Genomic DNA, 12,294 nt, shown 5'->3' with positions numbered 1-12,294 from the left:
ACAGAATGCTTGGCAGGACCTGCTGGGGAGACAACGGTGATTTGCCAGGGAACAGATACTTTAACTGTCCCACGCACCGACCTTCTTTACGAATTGTGAGGACAAAGAACTTTCTTCGATCCCCTTGAGGCGCTGCCTGTTGCCAAATTATCATCTTTAATTCTGTGGAACTGTGGCCACAATTGGCCGCGTGTCCCTCCCAGATCTCAAGCTGCTCTGAGGTTCCTGCAACGCACTCTGCTGGTGCACGACCTGCGACTGCTGCCTGTATGTCCGTCTGTCCGTCTGGCTGTCTGCTGGGAAGCAACTCTGCAAGACGAGGCATTTACTCTCAGCACCTCGGGGAGCTTTGGTGGCGTTAAGCAGGCAGGACTCAGATGTGAGTCAGCCTCACCTCCATCCCTGGGAAACTGATGGAACGACTTCTCCTTGGCGCCATCTCAAGCATATCAGGGATAAGAGGGTCATTATGGGCAGTCAACATGGCTTCACCAAGGGAAGTCGTGCTTGACCAACCTCATTGACTTTTATGAGGACATAACAAGATGGATGGATGATGGCAGAGCAGTGGATGTGATCTACCTTGACTTGAGTAAGGCATTGACACAGTCTCCCACAGCATCCTCACAGCTGAACTGGGGCAGTGCAGTCTGGATGTAGTGAGGTGACTGTGAACTGGCTGAAGGGAAGAAGCCAGAGAGTCGTGGTCAATGGGCAGAGTCCAGTTGAGGCCTGTATCCAGTGCAGTGCCTCAGGGGCAGTGCTGGGGCCTGTATTATTCAATATATTCCTCCGTGATTTGGACGAGGGAATAGAGTGACTGTCAGCAAGTTTGCTGATGACACCAAGCTGGGAGGAGTGGTGACACTGGAAGCTGTGCTGCCATCAGAGACCTGGACAGGCTGGAGAGCTGGGCAGGGAGAAAATTAATGAAATAGAACAAGGGCAAGTGTAGAGTCTTGAATGTGGGCAGGAACAACCCCAGGTTCCAGTGTAAGTTGGGGAATGACCTATCAGAGAGCAGCGTAGGGGAAAGGGACCTGGGGGTCCTGGGCACAGCAGGGTGACCATGAGCCAGCACTGGGCCCTTGTGGCCAGGAAGGCCAATGGTACCTGGGGTGGGTTAGAAGGGGGTGGTCAGTAGGTCAGAGAGGTTCTCCTGCCCCTCTGCTCTGCCCTGGGGAGACCACACCTGGAATCTTGTGTCCAGCTGTGGCCCCTCAGTTCCAGCAGGACAGGGAACTGCTGGAGAGAGTCCAGCGCAGCCACCAAGATGCTGAAGGGAGTGGAGCATCTCCCGTGTGAGGAAAGGCTGAGGGAGCTGGGGCTCTGGAGCTGGACAAGAGGACACTGAGGGGGGACTCATTCATGTTTACAGATATCTAAAGGGGGAGTGTCAGGAGGGTGGAGCCAGGCTCTTCTGGTGACAACCAGTGATAGAACAAGGGGTAATGGGTTCAAACTGGAACACAGTTGTGGAGTCTCCTTCTGTGCAGACATTCCAACCCGCCTGGACACCTTCCTGTGTAACCTCATCTGGGTGTTCCTGCTCCATGGGGGGATTGCACTGCATGAGCTTTCCAGGGCCCTTCCAGCCCCTGACACTCTGGGATTCTGTGATATTTTAGCCTGGCATGTGTAGGTCTGAAAAGCCCAAATTGTGACCTGGATCACTCTGAAAAGCTTCTCAGAGCTGTTTTAGTCTTAGTTCCGATACCAAGAAAGACAGAAATGGCAGCAGTTCCCCTCCTGCAGCGTGAATATAAAAAATCTCTTTTGCAAAGCTCTGTAAAAATCACTGCTGAATTAATAACAGCTCCATCAGCACCAAGATTTTGGATTCTGGCAGCTTCATCCACTCAATGCTAAACATCCAAAAGAAGGAAGAATTAAGGAAATACAACCCATGATGGTAAGTATGAAAGTTAACGCAGCTATAGTGCTGTTCGAGTTGAAATGCAGCATTTCTAAGAGCATATAACACAGAAAAGTCCACATGCCATACAATCCACCCATTAGAAAAAGCAGAAAAAGACCGACTCTAACAAAAGCCAAGAGAGATTATCCTGCCGCAGGGTAACAGGGGCCACGTCACACACAGCAGGGTCCTTCAGGTGCTGGGACAGCGCTGCACTCATTGTCCTCTGCTTTGTTTCAACTTAATGTGAATAATTTTGTTCACAGATAGGGACAAGAAAGGAAATGTCAAGTTCCAAGTGTCCTGGGAATGGTGTGGGATTGGAGACTCACGGCCAGTGTTTAAAGACTCTGCCAAAAGCTCCTGGAAACTTCAGGATGACAGTCCTGAGAAATGATCTAATTATCACTCCAGAGCCCACAAAATCACTTAAAACTTACTTAAACCACCAAAAGTCTTTCGGATCTTGCAGCTAATCAGTCTTTTAAGAAAATTCACTATCATGTGTGCTTCAGCCTCCCTTCTCATCCCTACAAAATCAGTCTCTAGGTGCCATAACCGTGAAAGGAACTTCAAAATACAACCCACACAACAGACAGACAGACAGACAGACACCTGCCTGGGATTGCAGACAGCCCGAGGGCTCTGGAACAGGAAGGGAAATCCAGCAGGGGGTAAGTCAGGTAAAACCGCTGTTTTACAACACTCTCAGGAGCAGGTTTGCTCCCAAAGGGGCTAAGTAGTCGTATCACAAAGAACCAGTGACTAAGGAAGCCTTAAATGTCAAATGATAACATTAGTAGGAACGGAACAGGATCTACATTCCTGAAGGCAACTCTTTAAACAGTCGCAGATGCGGTTTTATTAATATCATGTGAAAATATATCAGCTTTGCAAAGCGTAAAACAGGCTAACCATTGGTGGGAAGGAACTATTACTATTTAACTAAAAGTCAGTGTCCTTGTCAAACACATGTCCACAGCCTGAGAGCAAAAATGGGTTAAGAAAAGAGCATGGAATGAAACAATGAACTAAAGTGGTTACCTCGCTGTCCGGGCTGGGCTGGATGACCTCCCAGGTCTGCGAGTCCACGTCATAGCAGTGAAGCTCGTTGGGCAGCGTGTTATCGGCAGCACCGCCGAACACATAGAGGTGCCGGTCAAAGGCGACCATGGTGTGGCCGTAGCGGCGCTGGGGAGGAGGAGGGGAGCCGCGCAGCAAGTGCTCCGTCGGAATTCGCGTCCAGCTGAGACATGAAAAATTAAAAACGTTTACCATTAGAATCACAGATGGTTTGGGTTGGAGGGACCTTCCCAGCTCCCCCAGTGCCCCCCTGCCATGAGCAGGGACATCTGCACCAGCTCAGGTTGCTCAGAGCCCCGTCCAGCCTGGCCTGGGATGTCTCCAGGGATGGTTCATCCACCACCTCTCTGGCCAACCTGGGCCAGGCTCTCACCACCCTCAGGGCCAACAATTTCTTCTTCATATCTTTTCTGCAAAGTAAGTTTTGTAACCCTCAGATTCTAAGAACCTCATTAATGTTTATAAATATAATAAAGGGTGAGTGTCAGGAGGATGGAGCCAGGCTCTTCTCGGTAACAACCAATGGTAAGACAAGGGGCAATGGGTGCAAAGTGGAACACAAGAGGTTCCACTTAAATCTGAGCAGAAACTTGTTCCTGGTGAGGGTGGCAGAGCCTGGCCCAGGCTGCCCAGGAGGGTTGTGGAGTCTCCTTCTGTGCAGACATTCCAACCCACCTGGACACCTTCCTGTGTAACCTCATCTGGGTGTTCCTGCTCCATGGAGGGATTGCACTGGGTGAGCTTTCCAGGGCCCTTCCAACCCCGACACTCTGGGATTCTGTGATGAGCACAGACAACTAATCCTGCACATTTCTCTACATCAGCTCCGTGTTGCTGCACTTCTAACTGAAAACCTGACAAAGGCAACACGGCTCCACAACCCAGATGTATTTGTGTAAACCCTGGCAGCTCAGTGACCACAACTTGGGAAGGAATGAGTGACCTATTATCACATTTTGACAGGTAACCCTGCTAAACACAGGGCATCGTTCCGATATCATGTCCCGTTTTGATAGAACATCGCTCATTCCCTTTGTTTGTCTGCTGAAAGAGACCTGGCTGATGCATATGGCAAATGCAAAGTCTCAGTAAAACCATCCACATGTATCTTCTCTGCCCTCATTCATCACAAGATGCCGCGTTCTTCCTCAATACACTTAAGTACGTGTGTTTCTCATATGAAGTTGTCAAGGATGATGTGGATTTTACGCAACTTCACTGTCTGCACTTACATCTTTTCCTTGAATTCAAACTGAAAGAGATTATTGGTAATCTTTGCTCCGCTCTGGCCGGAGAAAACAAACATCTTGTCTTTGCAAACAGCCACAGGAAAATTACAGCACGAAGGAGGAATTTCACCGCTCTGCTCAATCTGAAAGATACAACCAAAGTTCAACATTTAAAATGCAGCGTTGTAGCGCCCGGCTGCACGTGTCGAGGGTGCGGCGGGACCGAGCAGCAGACAGACAGACAGACAGAGCGCAGACAAGCAAGTCCCTGTAAATCCGGCTACAAATGCAGTGCTTATATGTCTGCACAGACTAATTCTCCCACGGATGAACAGGATGAGAAGCCACGTTTCTAAAGCTCCTGATAGCGTGAGGATCAGGACACTGATCACGGGCAGTCTGGATCTGGTTCACAAACCGAAATCACGCTTCCACAAACGCTTGGTTTTCCAAATACACACCAAAAACTCAAATGTGAACTGTTTCTTTTTCAGCTGTGTGACAAGCGCGTTCTGAACAGCGAGCAGGATAATCCAGCACAGGAAATTTTCAATAACTGTGCATGAAAACCAAAAGAAAATGGTATGTGTTAGATCCAACGAAAGCCTCTTACCTCGTCCCAGCACGTGAGCTCTCTGTCCTGCAGGCCAATCGTCCACATGTCGTTTAACCTGTGTGATACCACAACAAATGCTTGATTTGAAAGGGTTTCTTTTTGGTACATTTTAGCTCGGGAGTCGAAAGGCCGGAGATGCTGTTTTATCACCATTCCCCCTGGACAGGAACCATCTCCTACGCCCACTAGCAGAAAAACAACACTATAATCTTTTTATCCTATAGCTGAATTTCATACCGCCCCCCCAACTTGCTTTAGCATCTTGCTGCTTACAGCTACACCACAGTTAACAGTCACACACAGCAACTCTGCCCGGAGCTTAAGGATTTGAGCTATTTAATCTTCCTGATTTTTAGGGAAATACCCCTTATTACCCCACTGACCCCTGAGACCGACCACAGGGCTCATTTCTGCGGCTGAATCCCACCTCAAACACACAACAAGAGGACGAAGCGGGTGACACATCACCGACTACTGCGGAGCTGAGTGTGCTTCTCCCAGGACGAGTTTCTCACACACAACTACAGCTGCTTCTTTTGTTCCAATCTGCCCGGAGGCTCATGTTCCACAAAAAGACATTTTGAACACGATTAGCCATATTTAACATAAATTAGACAGCTCCTCTCACCCAATCCTTTCCTCCAGCTCCCTGGGGAGCTCCCTAAGCTGGAACGGAGAGATTCCACAGTCACGCATCTTCCTCCAGTTCCTCCTCCAGGAATAGAGAGAAGATCCCATCTGTTTCGCCAATTAACAGCAGTTCTCCCGCAGACTTGGAGGAGCTGATAACTTTGCTGCAGATTCTCCTCAAAAGAGGAGGCGACTCAGCACGTTGAAGCAGCTTCGAGTTTGTGACAACCTCTGTGTGCTCTCACAACGTGAATATTGTGCATCGACATAAAATACATGTCAGGTCCCTCAAGGCAAAAAATAATTTGGTGTTCAGTGTTGATTCTTCCCAGGCAAACAGCAAATGCAAAGACGTGATACCTGGGACAAGGCACCAGACCCTCCCTGACTTCTCGGGACTGCTCATTTCCAGTCTTTTCTCATCCAAAACCTTCAACCTAAATAATATCATATATTTTCAGAGAAAAAGCTGACACATTGTGGCAGGATGCAAATGCCCCCTCTCTCCCCCTCCCTCCTTCGCTATGGAAGGAGTAGACACATCTCCCTCTCTCTGTGCTGTTTGAGGCCAACAGCTTCTTTTGTTTGGCCCCGGAGCCCCTGCCCAGGGCCGTTAGGAGAAGGGAGCGCCGAGGCGCCAGGAGCCGCTGGGCACCCGCGGCCAGTGTGGGGGATGTTTGGAGGCTTCAGGGGCACCCACAGCCAGGGTGGGGGTGCAAGAGAAGCTTCTGGAATGCCCACAGTCACATCTGGTCAGCCTATAAAAACGAGATTCTCGTCGAGGCTCTGCCCCTTGCGCGCGACCTCTTGGAGCACGAGCGAGATGCTGCCGCCAAGAGCCCCTCCAGGATGGAGACTCCGCTCGCCTTGCCGCCACGGGGGTGAGTAAATTAACCCTCGCAGGACTGCGAGTGTATTATAAATTTACCCTCGCAGGATTGCGAGTGTACACTTTCCGTACTCAATACGAGTACGTGTATCCCTTTACAATAACCCCACACCATGTTCAGGCAAGTGTGGACTCTTCCCGGACTCAGGGACGGCTCTGGTATTGTTTTGGGTGAAGCCACGTGCGTGCACACTGTGGACCTGCTGTTGTATTAGTTGCTGCCCCTTAATAATTTACTCAACTGATATCCGAACCTGTACTTGAGTCACTTTGGACTGCTAAAACCCTGTTTCTCACCGGTTTACCCTCTTGTCCCTTAAACTAATCTTGGGGTACCTCCGTGACACACGTTGTTCTTGGTTCTGTCACAGAAAGCCCACACTTTGTTTGCAAGTCTTCAGCAACATCAGGAGGCCCGTGGTGGGTACTTATCTTTTGATAAATTGGGCTCATGTGCCCAATTTTGAACATCATTTAGAGTCTTTACAGGCAAGAAGGGTGTGAAATCACATACTCACAGCCACTCTGAGCCACCAGATTTTGAGGTTTTAAAGTCACACTTATATGAAGGTGAACTGGTCAGTTGTACAAAACATAATGCTCAACAACAAGCTGGGTTTTGCAAAGCTCCGGTGATGTGTTTAAATCGCTTGGTACATGAAAACAACCCTCTGGAGGTGAAAAGTGAGGGATTAGGGTCTGAGAAAAGCACGCAAGGAGAGAGCGACCCCTCCACGTACCGTGCGTTCCCGTCGTATCCCGCGAAGATCCACAGCTTGTCGCTGTACACCGTGGCGCCGTGAGCCGACCTGGCGACCGGCAACCTGCCACGGAGAACATTCAGAACAACAAGGTCTTAAATCACCCGTGGAGGCGCCGGGAGGATCTGCAGCACAGCTAAAATGCCATGGAAGCAGAACAAAGTCCCCTCCAAGCCAAGAAATGGCCTCTCACACATCCTCAACACACACAGCAAGCCTCTGATGGGCCTGCTTTGGAACTTTACACTCTGCTTCCTTCATTACAGAAAAACTAATGCATACGTGTCCTGGTTTTGTTAAAAAACAAGTTTCTCTTTTAGTGAATTTTCCTGTCAGCTGAAGCTTCACATCAGCTGCATTTTCCTAGAGAACCAGACACATGTTTTGGTGAACACAGCAATGGAATACGAGGCTATTGATAAGCATGGATGGACATCTCACGAGAGGGGCAACGAGAAACAAGTGACCAAGAAACTGACCAACTGTGTATAACATTCCATTCATGTGAATACTTCATATAAAAGTGGGAGATCACGAGGATCTCGTCCCTTTTCCTTATGGTGACATTAGGAGAGGACCTTGCTAGTCGTCCCTGCGAACTGAGGCCAGTGACAGACTGAATCCAGCTCCGGTTGGCTGCAGAGTCCAGTCCAGGACTTTGGGTGCCGGCTCTGCAGTTGCTGGGACTTTCAAGATTGGTTTTGTATATTTTGTATTATTTTCTCTATTTTATCAGTAGCATTAGTAAAACATGTTTAATTTTTCCAACTCTCTTCTCTCTGTCCTTCTTTCCCTCCCCATCGCTTGTGCTGAGTGGGAAGGGGGAGAGGGAGGGATGGAAGGGGAAGTGGGGAAGAGGGGGGTTTACAATACACCTGCCAGGGTTTTATCGTCACCCCGCAATCAAAACCCTCGATAATATGAAAAGATAAACAATGAATTCCTTGCCAGACCTCAAACACGGTGAAGCATTTTATGGAAAGCAGCTAAATAACGGAACAATTAATAGCACTATAATTACAACAAAGTGACTACAAAAACCTCATGTATATTTTCCACATGCTAAGAACACATAAACGAGAGCCAGGCCAGAGCGCACAATGCCTATCAGGGAATGATTAGTGGGTGTTCCTGAGATGCGGTGCCCACAATAAAAGATTCCTCCTCCTTAATTTTTGTTGTTTTTACTAAATCAGCCAAGAAGAGCTGAAGAAAACATCAGGTTGGCTTGTTAGAGGTCACTGGTGCAGTACGCACACTCGGGACTGCGGGAGAGACAAGGACGGGCGCATTCGAGGTTGTAAAATATGAATAGGAATTACCCTCTGAAACGTAGAATAACCAGGAGAAATTACTATTGTGGTCTATGTTCTGAAATATAACAGGCACAGTAACTCAAGAATGGATGGGGTAGTATGTCCCATATGTGGGTGTGGTAAACATTACGTAGTTGGGTATCACGGATAACATCCCAAAATGTGCTCTAAGTCCAGTTTAAGAAATAATGCATTCCTGGGTTTGATCTGGCCTCGGAAAGCTGAGCCTAAGAACCTGCATCCAAACACCCATCATCACCTCACACAGCGGCTTCTGCACCGATCTGAGTGAACACACATCACCTTAAGGCGCCCCAAGTGAGTGCTTGAAGAGCACCCCAGGAAAGTCCAACTTGATTCACAAAACAAGGGGTAGATTTAACTACAAACAATTGGTTTCTGATAAAACTAAATGGAAACTATGAAGGATCAACAAATTTCATGCTGTCCGTGAAAAAGAAACAACTCCAAACCAAAAATTGCCTGTGCTGCCATCCCTTCTGTCAGACATTAAACAAGAAGAAAGGATTTTGGTCACATTTCCAACGCGGCACATTTGGGAATGGAGACCTTACAAAGAAACTGCTGCAATTCTAACTGTGCTGTTTGAAATGTTTGCTGAGCTCGCTCGAGTCCCCAAGACAGGGTAACGGCGCCCGGTCCTCACCTTCCTTCCGTCTTCCACTCTGTCCACTGTCCAGTCGCAAACTTGTATTCAAAGAGATCGTTTTTATTCTTCAGGTTGGAATTGGAATAAATGTCTCCAGTGTAGCCACCTGGCAGCAACAATTCCATTAGACGCAAACACAACGGAGCACACGCGCTTCTAGTTGGTATATTAGAAGAAAACTTCAGTTTAGATCACATAAAGAGAAGGTATTTGGGTAATGCACTATTACGGGGGGGAGATTTCTCCTCCGCTCCTACCCCTAAAAGAAATACTATGGCAATGAGTTTCAAGTCTTCTTTAATTTAGAGAAAACAGCAACCTAAAGCTGAAATCACAGTCAGCCATGAAAAACACCGGATTCGCCACTGAATAAAGTCTTTTGACACTTCCTAAAAATACCTCATTCTTTTTCCAGAACAACGCCAGTGCATTTATCACTCCAAGCAAGCACGGCTGGAATCTGCCGCTGTCTTACCGAACACAAACATGCTGCTGCCATAGACCACCGCTGAGTGGTGATACCGCGGTGCCGGCGGGGTCCCCGTGGTAAAAGCCCTGCACAACATGGAGAAGAGCAGCAATCAGACCCCCTGGCCGTGCTGCAGGCGCTCAAAGCTATTATGCAAATTCAAAAAAGAAACAATTATTAAAAGTTGTTCTGCTGTTCCTGAGGGGTTTTGAGCATTTTAGTTTCTTAATTATACCAAGATTTTAAGCACAAATGGTTGCTAACACAACGCCGCTGAAATCTGTTCGTTTGGCAGAGATGGCAGGTGAGGCACAGGTAAGAGAACACGACTGCACAGTCCAGAGCAAAACAGCAAAGCAATGACACCTGTGAGTCCCCCGGGCACCTTTCCTGCCCTGGGGGGCTGCAGCAGCCAGTCCTGCTGCCCGAACATCCTGCCAGCACCACCGCAGGTGCAGGGACAGCAGCCCATGGCTCTGTGTCCATCGCCGTGGACCCAGCGTCCCCTCTCTGGCAGGAGCTGTGTGGGGACACTGGGTCACTCCCTGACGCACCCCAGGTTTGCAAAGGGCAGCTGTGACAGCACTTGGGTGGGGGGTGAGAAGGATGAGAGGGATCTGATCAATGGGATCAGTATCTCAGGGTGGGTGTCAGAGGATGGACCAGACTCTGTTCAGTGGTGCCCAACGCCAGGGTGAGGGGCAACGGGCACACACTGAAACACAGGAGGCTCCATCTGAACACGAGGAGAAACTTGTTTGCTGGGAGGTGCCAGAGCCTGGCCCAGGCTGCCCAGAGCAGGTGTGGAGTCTCCTGCTCTGAGACATTCCAACCCCCTGGACCCACCTGTGTGATCTGCTCTGTGACCCTGCGTGAGCAGGGCTGGGCTGGGGATCTGCAGAGCTCCTGCAACCCAACCAGCCTGGGGTTCTGTGACACTCTGGTAGAGCCCCGGCTTTTGCATGCAGACCCTGAGGAAGGATGAGGCACCTCCCGGCACCCCGCGCTGCCCACCTGCACCACGAACAGTCCTTCACGTCGAAGCGCAGCAGGTCGTTCAGCATCGTCTTCCTGCGCGGAGGAACGGGAGAGGCGGCTGAGCGGGGCCGGGGAGCCGGCGAGGGGCAGCCCCGGCCCGCAGCCCCGGCCTCCCCCAGGCCCGCCCCGGCCTTACCCGTTGTCCCCGCCGAACACGTAGATGGCGTCCCGGTAGGCCACCACGGTGTGCTTGCTGCGCCTGCGGGCGGCACAGAGCCGGTCAGCGGCCGCCGGGACACCCGCACCCCCCTCCCCATCCCGCCCGCCGCTCACCGGGCCCCCACGAACTCGTCGCAGGGAGGGAGGCGGCGCCACCGGTGCACGGTCTCGAAGGGCCCGAAGTTGAGGGTGAGGTACTCGACGCTGTCCGAGCAGCTGTGGTCGAAATCCACGCTCGGAGCCACCTTGGAGCGCCCCGCGCCGCCCGCCGGGGTCCCGGCCGCCGCCATGGCCCGCCCGGCGTGGCTACGGGGACTACAACTCCCGGCGTGCCCCGCGCCCCCGGCGGCCCCGCTTGGACTACAGCTCCCAGCATGCACCGCTCGGGGGGGGTGGGGGGAGTGGTGTGCGCCGCGGGAGCACCCCGCGGTTCGAGGGGTCGCCGGTTCGAGGCCCACGCCCGGCGTGGCGGAGCAAGCCCTACACCGGCTGGACCGAAGAGGCACTGGGGCCGCCCGGCAAGACTCCGAAACCAGACGGGTTTGCGCATTAAAAGAGTTTATTTGTTAATACAAAAAAAAAACCAAACAAACCATGAGCAATACTCATGAATACACATGAAGTCTCATTCCAGAGTCACAGCTGAGCTATTGACTAGTTAAACAATTGCCCAGCAAGGTGACACCCAGCGTGCAAAACACCGTCAGCTCCTCCCCATGCAGGAGCTGCAAACAGCACACGCGTGTGCCGGGCACCCACAGCAGCAATGGCACATGCCCGGGGCTGTGCAGCACCTGCATCCCGCCCTGCAGTTTAAATTTAACAGCGAGTTTTCATTTCCTAACATGGTGTTAGCAACCTTGATGACTATTAGTCTGCTGTTGAGAAGGAACTAAACAAGAGGGGTGCTCTGCACTAGACCTCAGCCACATCTCTGCAGAGCCCAGCACTTCTCCCCCTGAGCAATCACCTTGTTACAGGTCAGAGCTGTTTCAGCAAAGCTGACAGCCCTCCAGCAAAAACATCTTGTTTAAAGATACACCGTGGAGCATTCAGAATTTTGCCAGGAGGAAGAACAGTGAGAAAGCAAAAGGGCAAAGGAGTTAGATCAGCCTGAGCACCAGTGGGAACAGGCAGAGGTTCTCCAAACCATCTCGCTTGTGCACTGTCTCTCACACCCCATCTGGCCTCTCCCAAGGGGAAGCTCGAGTCACAGTATTTCTTGCCAAAAACCATCCCACACGCTGTGGGTTTGCTTGCAATTGTGTGGTGCACAGCGACGCTGTCCTGTGCCCAGCACCTCCAGGGCCGGTCCCAACCTCCGCACCCTGTCCCAGCCGCGCAGCAGCACCGGGACCGGCCAGGCTGCACCGGAGCTGGAGCCGCAGAGCACCCATCCCCAAAAGCCACTTATCGCCCAGTCTGTCCCATCTCACCAGTCACACTCCTGGAAAAGCCATCAACATCTGCAAAGCAAAGAGCAGTTTCCAGCCACACTGAGGAGCTCGACCAGACA

At 50.9% G+C, this 12,294-nt stretch overlaps 1 protein-coding gene across 1 annotated transcript in view; it reads right to left on the bottom strand.

Annotated features, from left to right (window-relative positions):
* Window positions 1–11,119, bottom strand: part of LZTR1 (leucine zipper like post translational regulator 1) — a 35,054-nt gene extending 23,935 nt beyond the window's left edge. The window contains exons 1-9 of the mRNA XM_065038266.1: window positions 10,893–11,119; window positions 10,756–10,818; window positions 10,596–10,652; window positions 9,588–9,667; window positions 9,110–9,218; window positions 7,106–7,189; window positions 4,844–4,901; window positions 4,234–4,373; window positions 2,963–3,164 (exon numbers count right to left, since the gene is read on the bottom strand). Coding sequence (XP_064894338.1) covers window positions 2,963–3,164; window positions 4,234–4,373; window positions 4,844–4,901; window positions 7,106–7,189; window positions 9,110–9,218; window positions 9,588–9,667; window positions 10,596–10,652; window positions 10,756–10,818; window positions 10,893–11,068 — 969 coding nt within the window. The 5' untranslated portion in view covers window positions 11,069–11,119. The remainder of the gene's footprint in view (window positions 1–2,962; window positions 3,165–4,233; window positions 4,374–4,843; window positions 4,902–7,105; window positions 7,190–9,109; window positions 9,219–9,587; window positions 9,668–10,595; window positions 10,653–10,755; window positions 10,819–10,892) is intronic.
* Window positions 11,120–12,294: the final 1,175 nt, after the last annotated feature.

Source organism: Columba livia, chromosome 22 (genome assembly GCF_036013475.1).
Source record: "Columba livia isolate bColLiv1 breed racing homer chromosome 22, bColLiv1.pat.W.v2, whole genome shotgun sequence".
Lineage (NCBI taxonomy): Eukaryota > Metazoa > Chordata > Aves > Columbiformes > Columbidae > Columba > Columba livia.
This window is presented reverse-complemented; position numbering and strand designations above follow the sequence as displayed.